We start from the raw sequence: 13563 nt of genomic DNA, 5'->3' as shown, positions 1-13563 counted from the left end.
TTGTTTCCCCTCTACTCCTCTGGATGGAAACAAACTGTTGTTGGTTTTGTGGTTCTGTTTATAGAAACTGCATCCTGTTATATCGCACGAACATACGTGAATTCGCGAGATCTCGTGGTCGGCTGGCCGCAGCCGTTACGCAACAAATCCGGACCTGGTGGGTATTGACGGACGGCGGAGCACGCAGCCGTTCCGCAGCGGAGCCGGTCCGCAGACGTTCCGCATCCTGTGGAAATTGCCGGTAAGGCTATCTGCTCTACAAGACAGGCCAGCATACTTCATCCATAAAATGTGGTCTGGCTCACACAGCCCTTGTTGTAACCCTGGCTCTTTACATTGGGAGCACACACAGGCTATCTGAGGAAGGTTGCCCCGGTCTACTGTAACGTTATTCGATAGAAATATTGTCGTAACGTTAGTGTTTAACAAATACAATAACCTAATTTAAATTAAATTAGGCTAGGCTAGTAGTAACGTTAACGTAGGTCGAGGACGGAGATTTGACCGAGACACTGACATTTAGCTAGCTAATTAACGTTTGCAGTAACGTTAAGGTAACCGGCGTAACAATATTCCGTAGTGGATACACAACAAATAAAATTGAATGTATTATTTAAAATGACTCAGCTGAGACTATTTTAATGAATGATTAGCGGTAACTTTAACGTTAACGTTACCTGTCAACGGGACTTTTAGTTAACTTATAGCTAGCTAGCTTTAGTTGATACCATTAGCTAGCTAGCTTTCCCAAACGATCAAAAAAATCAACTGGGCAGTACAAACAGTGAGTGTAATGAAGAATTAATTATTTCAGGCTTAGTAAAAATATAAGCAGTGAGTGTTATAAAGAATTATTTCATTCAGATTTATCAGAAATATTGTAGGCTAGGCTATCACCGGAGACCTCCGTTGACCGCAGCGGCAGGTACAGCTTTGAATGTCGGCGTGTGATTGGTAGTCTGCGGTCGGCGAATCCTACGTTTCCAATTGGTAGTCTACAGTCAAACGGAGCTATTTAATTGGGGGAGTCCACGGTCAGTCGACGAATCAGAACGCGTAACTGAACGTAGACTTTGCACAACGGTAGACTCAACATCTGCTTTTATTTAAAATAACAAAAACAAAACAAAACAACAGAACTAGAACGCCGATAGTCTATTGGACAGCCGCACACAGAGTTCCAGTCCTTTTCCACACAACCCTTTGGCAAGGTAAGTCGCACTTTACAGCAGAGCTAAACTTTACTTTTACTAAACTTTTAGAACTACTTTTTTACTCAACTCTTTCTGTTTAGTAGAGCCGTATTGTGTTGGGGAAGGAGTATATTTACTTTCCTCGCATGTTTCTGTCAAATAAATATCTTTTTTTATCAGTTATATTCCAGCTATCAGATGTGCTGTCTGTGATCAGGATATGGAAATGCACTTTGTCTCTTGCACAAAACAATTTTAATTATTAAATGTTGCATTACCTGTTGCCTAAATTGCATGTGCACAAAGTTGACTGCATGTGTAGTGTTTCCTTGCCCTCGAGGACACTTTAAATTGACTAAGAAGTTTGCAGTCCCAGCACTTGTGACATTCTGCAGTTTCTATCACAGATCACATGTGAATTAAAGATTATTTCTCAAACGTATGACTAAATACGTCCTGTTTTAAAATTATCTGTGGGTTGTTGATCTAAAACAAAACTGTCTTGTTGTGTTACAGTGAAGGTGTCTTTTGAGCTAGTCGTAGAACTTTCATTGTAGTGTTTTTATTATATATATATATATGTATATATATATATATATATATATATATATATATATATATATATATATATATTTATCAGTATATATATATAATAATAATCAAATAATAATTTGTCTTGTTATTTTTCAAAAAGTTATTTTTATTCGCGATCATATGGAGAAAAACGACACTACCCACAATCCGAAGCGTTACAACGACGTCATTGTTTGGTCCAAGTCGCTGTTGCCATGGAAATGTTTACAGTACCGTGTACCTGTGAACGGCGAGAGCGAGCAACTACAATAGAAGTCTATGGTAGTTTCAAAATGGTTTTTTTAGCGCCGAATCCATTATCACTGACCAGCACCATGATAAAAGACAATGAATCGCGGCACGAAACAACCAAAGGGGGGAGCCGAGAAAAAGAGAGAGAAAACAAAGATAACACGGTTGGCTTCCAGTGAAAAATATGCTAAATTAAGTGATTTATTTTCCAAACAAAAAGAGTGTGTTGCTTCAGCTAATATTAACGTTAGCAGCTGTATATTTTGGTGAAACTGTTGTAATTTGAACTATGGCCGTGCATTGCTCTTTCCGTGTTTTGGTGGAGCTGTTGTATGATGTAGCTAGCTAGCTACTGTGCTTTAACGTCGAGCCGGTGTATTTGTGCTGGATGTGCCTTTAGTGGAGCGGATCATGTCGTAGCACCGCCACCTAGTGGTCTGCAGATGCTTTAAGATGTTTAACTGTTGTCGGCACATTTTTGCTTTTTATGTTGTTTTTTTTGTATGTTTTATGACATTTGTGTAACGTTGGTGCATAGACATATAATGGCATGAAACTAATTTGACTTTTGATTGATTTTACCATGGCAATGGTACACCTTTCTGCTACGTTGATTTTTTTTAAATTTTTATTTCTATGGGTTGGTGTGGTTTGATAATAGGGTCTGTGTGTTTCAAATGCCAGGGCCGAAAAACATTGGAACATGACTTTCCGGGGTTGAGTGTCTGGTGGTAGAAGGACACGCGGTTGAGCTTTTGTGTGAGAAAGTTTGTGGTGTTGTTGTGTGTGTTTTGTTTGTTTTGCTTTATTTCCTACAATTAACTTTATTTCAGAAGGATTGTTAGAAGTAGGTTAGACTAAGTGGAGAGAGTATTTTGCGGGAGTATCGGCCGATGGCCTGTATAGGTCCGGTATACGATACAATTGCATATATTCTCTATCATGGCTGGTAATCCGGACGATAGTTGTTGTAGCATGGATGAGTTGGATCCAGAAGATGGGAACTGGCAGATGAGGAGGATAAATAAAGCAAAGCGGGTTAGAGGAGTTAAAGAGAGTGAGGAGAAATGGAATGTCGTTGTGAGGTTCAAAGAACCAGGAGTGAAGAGTTTGGATCCATTAAAATTGACGAAAATAATTAAAAATCAGGTTGGCGAGGTTAAATATGCTAGGATTCTCAATGATGGCAATCTATTGATTGGATGTAGCTCTGAAGAGCAGCTTGAAAGAGCTTTAAAACTGCAAGATGTTGGGAAAACAGTGGTGGTGAAGGTGGTGAAAGTTGGTGAACAAGGAAGTAAAGGAGTGATTTATGGTATTCCTTTAGCAGTTGAGATGAAGGAGCTGGTTAGAAATGTAAAAGAAAAATGTGATGCTGTTCAGAGTGCAAAGCGTTTGACCAAGGGGGTTGAGAAAAAAGAAACCGAGTCAGTTTTGATTCAGTTCAGCACAAAAGAGTTGCCTGCAGAACTATATTTTGGATATATGAGATACAGGGTAAGAGAGTTCACTCATAAGCCAATGAGATGCTATAGGTGTCAGAAGTTTGGTCATGTAGCTAAGGCGTGCAAAGGGATTAAAAGATGTGCTAAATGTGGTGGAGAACATGATTATGGGGAATGTGGAGAGGGGGTAAGACCTAAATGCTGTAATTGTGGAGGGAGTCACAGTGCGGCCTACTGGGGGTGTGACGCAATGAGAAGGGAGAATGAGATTCAGAATGTGAAAAGGAAGGATAGAGTTCCTTATACAGAAGCAGTTAAAAGAGTGGAGCAAACAAAGAGGGTTAATGAAGGAAATGTTAGACAGGAAATAGCAGCAGGGAATGCATGGACACAGCAACAAGCACATGTAAGAGAGAAAGAGAAGGGGAAAAAGGAGTGGGGAGAGAAGAGGAACTTGGTTATCTTTATTGCAGGGGTAATTAATGCAACAGCTGAGGTTAAATCTAAAACTGAAAGGATTCAAATCATTGCAAAGGCAGCAGTTCAGCATTTGGGCATGCGAGACTTAAAATGGGAAGAAATAAGAGACTGTCTTGCTGTACACTCCAGTCAGGACGTCGGTAAAGGATGATCTTATTTATTATGATCATTTTCCAATGGAATGCAAGGAGTCTGTTGGCAAATGGTCAAGATTTTAAACAGTTTATAGATAGTAGGAGTGTAAAACCTGATGTAATGTGTATTCAGGAAACATGGTTAAAACCTAGATTTGATTTTGTGTTATCTAACTATATTGTCATCAGACGAGATAGAGAGCAAGGAAGTGGTGGGGGTTGTGCTACCTTTTTAAGGAAGGGTGTACCCTACAGGGTGTTAGGTACAGGGAAGGAACAAGAATATGTGGTAGTGGAAGTATGGGCAGATAGAAAGAAAATAGTAATAATAAATTATTATAATCCTTGTAAACAGTTAGAATTAAATAAATTAGAGGAAATAGAAGGCCAGGATAGAGATAATGTTTTATGGTGTGGAGATTTTAATGCACACAATACACTGTGGGGAGGGGAAAAGACAGACAACAATGGACAGGTGATTGAGGAAGTAATGAATGATAGGGACTTAGTTTGTTTGAATGATGGTAGAAGGACTAGGATTGATATTAGAACTGGTAAAGAGTCAGTATTAGACCTCACATTTTTGTCTAGTAGAATGGCTCCAAAGTGTGAGTGGGAAGTGCATGGAGAAAGCACTATTGGAAGTGATCATTACCCAATTATATGTAAACTGAATGTTGTTGTAAAGGTGAGCACAGAAGATAGTCATGGAAGGTGGGTTTTCAAAAAGGCAGACTGGAAGAGATTTATGGAAATAAGTGATTTGTATAGTAGTTCAGTCCAAGAAACAAATGATGTTGAAATAAATGAACTTGAGTTGCGACAGAGTATTTATATGGCTGCTATGGATGCAATACCAAGAAGTTCAGGAAAACTAGTAAGAAAAGCGGTTCCATGGTGGAGTGTTGAATGTGAAGAGGTAGTTAGGGAAAGGAACAGAGCTTTTAGAAGATTAAAAAGAACCCATAACTTTCAACATTTGATTGAATATAAGCAAGCACAGGCAGTAGTGAGAAGGAGTATAAGGCAAAGGAAAAGAACATACTGGAGGAATTATTGTAGCTCAATTGGAAGTGCTATTAATATAAACGATGTATGGGGAATGATCAAGAAAATGGAAGGTATTAGAAGAGAGTGGAATTATCCAATTCTTTCAGATGGAGGACAGTTGGCTGTATCAAACCTAGAGAAAGCAGAAATGATGGTGAACACATTGAGTAAGGTACATAGTTCCAGTAATCTTTCAGAAGAAGAAAGAAGGAGTAGGGAAGAAACAAGGAGTATATATGCTGAGGTTATTCGAAAGAAAGAAAAATTAGAGGATAAATATAATGTTCCTTTTACCCTGAGAGAGTTAAGAAATGCATTGGATAAGTGTAGGAATTCGGCTCCTGGTAAAGATGAAATCTGTTATAGTATGTTAAGACATTTAAGTGATACGGGGATTCAGAAGGTTTTAAATGTGTTTAATAAAGTTTGGGAGGAAGGAAAGATTCCTGTAGGTTGGAAGGAAGCAGTTATTGTTCCAATAAGAAAACCGGGAAAAGATGCTAGTAATCCAGCGAATTATAGGCCAATAGCTCTAACTTCTCACTTAGGTAAGTTAATGGAAAGGTTGGTGAATGGAAGGCTGATGCACTTTATTGAAGAAAGGGGGTTGATGGCTAGTTGTCAGAGTGGTTTTAGAAAGGGAAGGAGTACTATTGATTCAATCATATGTTTTGAGGATGAAATAAGAAAAGCACAGATAAAGAAAGAGACTGTTGTGGCAGTATTTTTAGACGTGGAAAAAGCATATGATATGTTATGGGTAGAGGGTCTTTTAATCAAGATGCATTTGCTAGGAATTGGGGGAAATATGTTTAACTGGTTAATGGACTTTTTAAATAATAGAAGTATTCAGGTGAAAATAGGGACAGAAACATCTAGAAGGTGTTTGGTAGAAAATGGGACACCTCAAGGTAGTGTTATTAGTCCATTACTGTTCAACATAATGATTAATGATGTTTTTTCTAATGTTCAGTCAGGAATTGGAAGGTCATTATTTGCAGATGATGGTAGCCTATGGAAAAGGGGGAAGAATGTTAAGTATACTCTGAAGAAGGTACAGGAAGCTTTAACCCTAGTGGAGGACTGGGGAAGGAAATGGGGGTTTAGATTCTCTATTGAGAAGACTAAGTCTATGTTTTTTACGAGGAAGAAAATAGATGAAAGTATAAAACTAGAGTTGTATGGTAGGACTTTGGAAAGGGTTAAAAGTTTTAAATTTCTGGGTGTGTATTTTGATACAGGACTTACATGGAGGGATCATGTTTCAAAAATAATAGACAAATGTAAAAGGGTATTGAATTTAATGAGATGTCTTGCTGGAACGGAATGGGGAGCAGATGTAGCTTCTTTGAAGCAAATTTATGTATATTTAATTAGAGCAAGAATTGAATATGGGTGTTTGGTTTATGGATCTGCAGCCAAGTCAGTCTTAGCTGGATTAGATATAGTCCAAGCTAAGGCACTGAGAATATGTACAGGAGCTGTGCGATCTTCTCCAGTGTGTTCTTTGCAGGTAGAAACAGGAGAAAGCAACTTCAGGCTAACTATTGGGTCAACTTGATGGGTCAAAGGTGTGATCACCCAGTTAAAGTAACAATTCAGAGAAGTTGGGAGAGAGAGGTGGCAAGAGTTTCAAGTTTTGGATGGACAGGGGAGACAGTGGCACAGGAAATGTCTATTCATGATAAGGACTTTTGTCCTGGAGTGCTGTGGCCATCAGTTCCTTTATGGCAATTGGAGGTCCCAAAGACTGATTTAGACATACTTGGGATTAAGTTAGAAAATCCTGAAACAGATTTAGTGCGTGAATTCCAGTGTCATATAATAGAAAGGTATCAGGAACACTTATTAATGTTTACTGATGGTTCAAAGGATCAAGAAACAGGTGCTACAGGAGCAGCTTTTGTTCAGAGGTGGAATGCCCAAGCGAGTAAGAGAACCTCAAATTTCCTAAGTGTGTTCACAGTGGAGTTATATGCAATCCTGATGGCAGTACAATGGACTGAGCAGATTCAGAACCAGAAAGTATTGATATGTAGTGACTCTGTGTCAGCTATCAATAGTATTGGGAAAGGGTCATCAAAGAGTCGACAAGACCTTGTGTATGATATTCTTCTGGCAATTCGAGATGTGAAAATTAGAGGGGTAGAAATATCATTCATTTGGGTCCCAGCTCATGTTGGTATTGCATCAAATGAAAGGGTTGATAAGTTGGCCAAGGAAGCTGCTGAAAAGGAAATCGTAGATGTCAACATTAGTCTATCTAAGGCGGAGGGTAAAAGCATTGTGTGGCAGGGAACAATTTTAAAATGGCAACAGCTCTGGGAGCAAGACAACAAAGGAAGGCATCTATTCTCAATTTCTAGGAAAGTAACTGACTCAGTTAATGTTTGTAAAAGAGGGGAAGGTAGACGTAAGGAAGAGGTTATTATTTCTAGAATGAGGATTGGTCACACATTGCTGAACAGCACTTTATTTATTTTAGGTAAACATCAGAGTGGTTTGTGTTCATGTCAGGAACCTGAGACAGTGCATCATGTTTTGATTTCTTGTCGAAATTATGACCGACAAAGACTAGATCTACTCAGAGAATTGCGAGAAATTGGTTTGGAAGAAGTATCTCTGAAGAGTATTTTAGAAGTAGGATCAAGTGGGAGGGGAAAACGTTGTTTGTTTAAATTTTTAATAGACACTGGACTGTATAACAGGATATAATGCACTGCGGTGCTAGTTCCATAGATGGCAGCAATGCAACTTTTTGGATGCCGGCTGCCGTAAAATCCCAAAGAAGAAGAAGAAGAAGAAGAAATGCCAGGGCCGTTTTTTGATCCGTCGTCCGTCACTGCTGTAGCCTGCTAGCTGCAGCTATAGTATGTCAATGGATATATGTACTGTATATGTGTCTGACATACATTCATACTTGATTTGATTTATTTGAAAGTACATTATACTGTAGTCTGAAGTCTATATAGTATAGGTATAATTATTATTATTATTCTGATGTTTGTGGCAGACCTTTTGCATTTTGTTTAATCAAGCAGAGTGCAATAATGATGTGTGACCAGATACATATTTCTCAGTTTATTTAAGTTCAGTTAGAAGGTTTAGTTAAAGCCCATGTTGCAGGGTTTATTTTCTAATGAATTTGTGCAATTCGTTAGCCTAGACTGCTAGCTAGGTAAATATTACGACTGCCTTCAGAGTTTCCTATCTCTGCGTCCACGTTGTCAACATAAGACATGTTGCGTTAGTGCTCCTTTTGTACCATCATTTTATTGAATGAAATGTTAAGCTTTGCTCCTACTAGATGGGTGGGTTTTTGTTAGCTACATACAAAGCTAACTGGCTATAGTTAGCCTGTATGCTAGCGGAATTAGCTAACGTTGCATAACCAGCCAGCAACTTCGGCAATCAGCAGTAGTTTCGGTAAGCTAACCACGACAGTTATTGTCGCCCACAATCAACCTCTCCTGCTAAAAGCAGTCAATCTGCAGTGCTGTTTGAAATAGAGACGCTTGTGGATGTGTTAGCTGTCGTGGTTAGCTCGCCGGAACTACTGCCGAAGCTGCTGGCTGGCTACACAACATTAGCTAATTCCGCTAGCACAGGCTAACTATAGCCAGTTAACTTTGTGTGTAACGTAGCTAACAAAAACCCACCCATCTCGTAGGAGCGAAGCTTAACATTTCATTCAATACAATTATGGTACAAAAGGAGCACTAACGCCACATGTCTTATGTTGACAACGTGGACGCAGATAGAGGAAACAACGAAGGCAGTCGTAATATTTACCTAGCCGTCTAGGCTAACGCTGTTGCGCTAACGTTAGCAAAACGTCGGCGTAGCTTTAGCTAGCTGTCTAAACTTGTGAAAAGCTGAACAGCATCCCCATCCAAGTAATAAATAAACACTAGGCAAATATGTTGTTACTGGAGCTAGTAGGGTCCATCAAAACGTGAGATATCTAATCGAAAATGTGTTTACAACGTCGGGGGATTTCACAGGTGGGACTGACTGGCAAGTTAACAATGATATACATATGTTGAGTGCTTTATGTACCCATTAATCAACAGTGGTGGTTAACCTGCAACATGGGCTTTAAGTGAAATAACCTGCTTAGTGTGCTGCTTGAAACAATAATGTGATCAGTGAAGTAATTGCTGTGTCTGTTTGTGTGTTTGTACTTGCAGTTTCACAACGCCAGTATACAAACGAGAAATCATCGAGAAAATGTTTAGATCCATTTTTGGACTAAAATTCTTTGCAAGACCTCGGTCTTCAGGAAATATGGACTCTTCTTCGAAGAAATCCAAACGAAGGAGTGAGAGACCTTCATCTCCTGAAGACCTCGACCCTCCCACCATCTTGAGGGAGCACGGACGACGGGGTGAGAGACCTTCGTCTAGTGGAGGCACCAACCCTTCTACCATCATGAAGGAGCACAGGCAAAGGGGTGAGAGCCCTTTGTCTTGTGCAGAAAACCAGCCCTCTGTCACCAGGCAGCAAGAACGAAGGAATGTGAGCTCTTTGTTCATCGTGGGCACCAACCCTTCTACCATCATGAAGGAGCACAGGCAAAAGGGTGAGAGCCCTTTGTCTTGTGCAGAAAACAAGCCCTCTACCACCAGGCAGCAAATACGAAGGGGTGAGAGCCCTTCCTCTTCATCCTCTGAAGACGACCAGCCTTCTTCCACCAGGCAGCGAGTACGAAGGTTTGACAGCCCTTCCTCTTCATCCTCTGAAGATGACCAGCCTTCTACTCCAAGGCGGAAGCAAGCATGGAGAGGTGAGAGCCCTCCATCTTCATCTTCTGAAGACGACCAGCCTTCTTCCACCAGGCAGCGAGTACGAAGGTTTGACAGCCCTTCCTCTTCATCCTCTGAAGATGACCAGCCTTCTACTCCAAGGCGGAAGCAAGCATGGAGAGGTGAGAGCCCTCCGTCTTCATCTTCTGAAGACGACCAGCCTTCTTCCACCAGGCAGCGAGTACGAAGGTTTGAGAGCCCTTCGTCTTCATCCTCTGAAGACGACCAGCCTTCTACTCCAAGGCGGCAGCAAGAAAAAAGGGCTGAGAGCCCTTCGTCTTCATTTTCTGAAGACGACGAGCCTTCTACCACAAGGAGGCAGCAACAACGAAGTAATTTGTACATCGTAGACTTCAACCTTTCTACCACCTTTAGGCAGGATGGAGGAATTGGTGAGAACCATCTGCCCTGCATTGACATTGACCACCCTAGCATCTGGTGGGAGCGCGTACGAAGGGTCAACCCTTCAAACACCTTGAGGCAGGACGGAAGTGGTGACAGCCCTTCCTCTACATTTTCATCTTCTGAAGACGACGAGCCTTCTACCACATGGAGTCAGCAAGAAAGAAGGGCTAATAGCCTGAGTGCGAGAAAGGAGAGGGAGCTCGTTGAAATACAAAAGCAGCGTTATTCTGATTTGAGGTGTGAAAAGATGAAGATAAAGAAGGAGAGGAAAACGTTTGGTCCGCTTTCAAGAATATACATTTGGTGGCTCGAATGGAGGATAGACCGCTGTGCCAGGGAAATCCAATCAACCTGTGAGGATGCGTGCTACCTCCAGGTTCATGGTAAGAAAGTAAACTTACATTTTGTCAATTTTTCAATTTATTTTTATCTTACAGTGGGCACATATCCCTTTCATGAGTTAATTTATGTATCTTATTTAATTATCATGGAGAACAGAGGAAACATACTCAGTTAAGCTAAGATAGCTCTTATCTCACTTATGGCGCCAGGCCAACATATATTTTTAACAACTTGCAACCATACAAATCTGTTGACTATTTCCTTTTGGGAGGGGTGCGAGTGTACAACTGGACTACAGACTTAACCTTTCATATATGCTGTTGGTTACAGGTCACTTCAGACAGCCAGAGATAATAGCCAAGATCCAAAAAGAGCTGCTTGACCGAAGGAATGAGCTGGCCGTTTCATATCGCAGACAAGTATTTAAGTTGGAGATGGAAGTGAGGAAGCAAAGACTGAAGGTAGAGAGGAAAAAATAGATATGAAGAAGATGGAGAATATCTCTGAGTTATGCCACAACTCAGAAAGCCCAGATATGTTAAATCTTCGCTACGGGCCAATGCCAGCCAGGTCACGCAAACTCAGACTTGCTAACATATATCATTTAAGAGAATAGGAGAGCAATCAGAAAAATGGCACCAAATAGAGAGAGGTAATTGAGGGAAACGGCAAACATTTCAGATTTGACAAAACTGAAGTAAAGAAACGTAAAATATTCTTTTACAACATTAGCAACCACCATCAAATATCCTTGCAACCACTTGATAACACCCTAGAGTCAAAAAGCATTGTGCAAATAACAGTGTCCTAACTTAACGCCACCTGACCCAATCTAATTCATCCTAACCTAGCCTAATTTAACCAAGGGTAGCCCAACACATATCCTAATTTAGCTTCGGTTAGGTTCTGGCAGATTCCTTAGGGTTAGGGTTAGACCCTAAAAGACAGTAGAAAGAAGAAAATAAGGCAAGAATAGGTTGAAAAAAGTGACAAAAACTTTGAAAAAAGCAGAAAAAAACTTTGAAGAAGGGCGCCCAGATAGCTCAGTTGGTAGAGCGGGCGCCCATATATAGAGGTTTACTCCTCGACGTGGCGGGCCTGGGTTCAACTCTGACCTGCAGCCCTTTGCTGCATGTCATTCCCCCCTCTCTCTCCCCTTTCATGTCTTCATCTGTCCTGTAGAACTAAAGGCTGAAAATGCCCCAAAAAATGATCTTTAAAAAATAACTTTGAAGAAAAAAAGACAGAAGAAAAAAGTAAGGAAGAAAGGCAAGAATAGGTCAAAACAAACGACAAAACCTTCAAAAAAAAGCGACAGACTTGGAGAAAAAAAAGTAGAACTACAGTCTTGTAACTGAAAAACATTTTGCAGAAAATGTCACGTACCCCCTGCAGTTCTTTTGATCAATGGATCACAGGTGGAGTGGGTCCTGAGTCCCGAGGAGACTTAATAGTAGATTTAATAATATATTTTATTTGTAATGCACTTTACATTTGGAGCAAATCTCAAAGTGCTACAGTTAAGATCGTAAAAGCATGGTAAAAACATCAATATAAAATACAAATAGACAGCGCAACGACTTGCAGGGTTAATTAAAACTCATAAGTTCTGCTAAATAGAAATGTTTTTAGTCGGTTTTTAAAAGTCTCAATAGTTTGAGGTGCTCTCAGATGGTCGGGGAGGGCGTTCCAAATCTGAGGAGCGGCAGAACAGAAAGCCCGATCACCCACTATCACCCGCTACTCCAGCCCACCTGCTGCTGCTGAATGTTCCTTTTTTTGGTTCATGCTTCATGATGATGATGATGATAACAGGTAAACAGCCTAACCCATTTTATTGTTTCATTGCACTGATTCAGATGTAGATTGTATTCATCTTTTGTTTAGAAGTTTTTTTTTATAATAACAAGCTTTTTATACTTATCTTTTAAGTTAAAAGCATACTATGTAACTTTTCCTGTTTCGGTCCTCCTACAGGTTGTTACACCACAACCTGTAGGAGGACCGAAGAGGGAAAAGTTACATAGTATGCCTTTAAAGTAGCAATACCACAGTGTAAAAATACTCCATTAGAAGTAAAAGTACTCATTATGAAAAGTTGACAATATATGATACGTTATGAAAGTGAATTATTATTGCAGATGGTGAGTAAGCAGCATTGTATTGTTGTAGCTAGTCGAGAGGCAGCTCATGTCACGCCCCCACCTGCCGTGACTTCTGCACGGTGACAGTCTGGTGTGTGTGTGTGTGTGAATGTCTTTTGGTTTATTTCTTCATTTTGTTATGCCTGCTGTGTGTTTGGTGTGTTTTTTGTTCTTTTTGTCTGTCTGTGTGTGTTTCTGTTCCCGCCTACATTTTCCACAGAGTGAGCACACGCCCCCCCCCTGTTGATTCTCCCCACACCTGGTACCAACTCCAATCAGCGCACCTGCAGAGGAAACATACTCAGTTAAGCTAAGATAGCTCTTATCTCACTTATGGCGCCAGGCCAACATATTTTTAACAACTTGCAACAAAACAAATCTGTTGACTATTTCCTTTTGGGAGGGGTGCGAGTGTACAACTGGACTACAGACTTAACCTTTCATATATGCTGTTGGTTACAGGTCACCTCAGAAATCCAGAGACAATGGCCAAGATCCAAAAAGAGCTACTTGACCGAAGGAATGAGCTGGCCGTTTCATATCGCAGACAAGTATTTAAGTTGGAGTGAGGAAGCAAAGACTGAAGGTAGAGAGGAAAAAATAGATATGAAGATGTGTGTGAATGTCTTTTGGTTTATTTCTTCATTTTGTTATGCCTGCTGTGTGTTTGGTGTGTTTTTTGTTCTTTTTGTCTGTGTTTCTGTTCCCGCCTACATTTTCCAGAGTGAGGACACGCCCCC

General features: G+C 40.4%; 1 protein-coding gene across 1 annotated transcript; it reads left to right on the top strand.

The window, feature by feature from the left end:
• Positions 1-1145: 1145 nt before the first annotated feature.
• LOC118493403 (cell wall protein RBR3-like) lies at positions 1146-11158 on the top strand. The gene is made up of 3 exons (XM_035993051.1): positions 1146-1211; positions 9318-10720; positions 11010-11158. Exons 2-3 carry the CDS (start codon positions 9358-9360, stop codon positions 11156-11158), a joined length of 1512 nt encoding a protein of 503 aa, XP_035848944.1. The 5' UTR covers positions 1146-1211; positions 9318-9357.
• The last annotated feature ends 2405 nt before the right edge of the window (positions 11159-13563 follow it).

Source organism: Sander lucioperca, chromosome 16 (genome assembly GCF_008315115.2).
Source record: "Sander lucioperca isolate FBNREF2018 chromosome 16, SLUC_FBN_1.2, whole genome shotgun sequence".
In the NCBI taxonomy this organism is placed as follows: domain Eukaryota; kingdom Metazoa; phylum Chordata; class Actinopteri; order Perciformes; family Percidae; genus Sander; species Sander lucioperca.
Note: the sequence above shows the minus strand (reverse complement) of the source record. Positions and strands in the feature narration are given on the sequence as shown.

Bases quoted from the DNA above. Each gene is read 5' to 3' on its own strand.
- LOC118493403 (XM_035993051.1), top strand. From the start codon at position 9,358: ATGTTTAGATCCATTTTTGGACTAAAATTCTTTGCAAGACCTCGGTCT. The intron at 10,721-11,009 runs GTAAGAAAGTAA...TGTTGGTTACAG, and splicing joins GTGCTACCTCCAGGTTCATG to GTCACTTCAGACAGCCAGAG.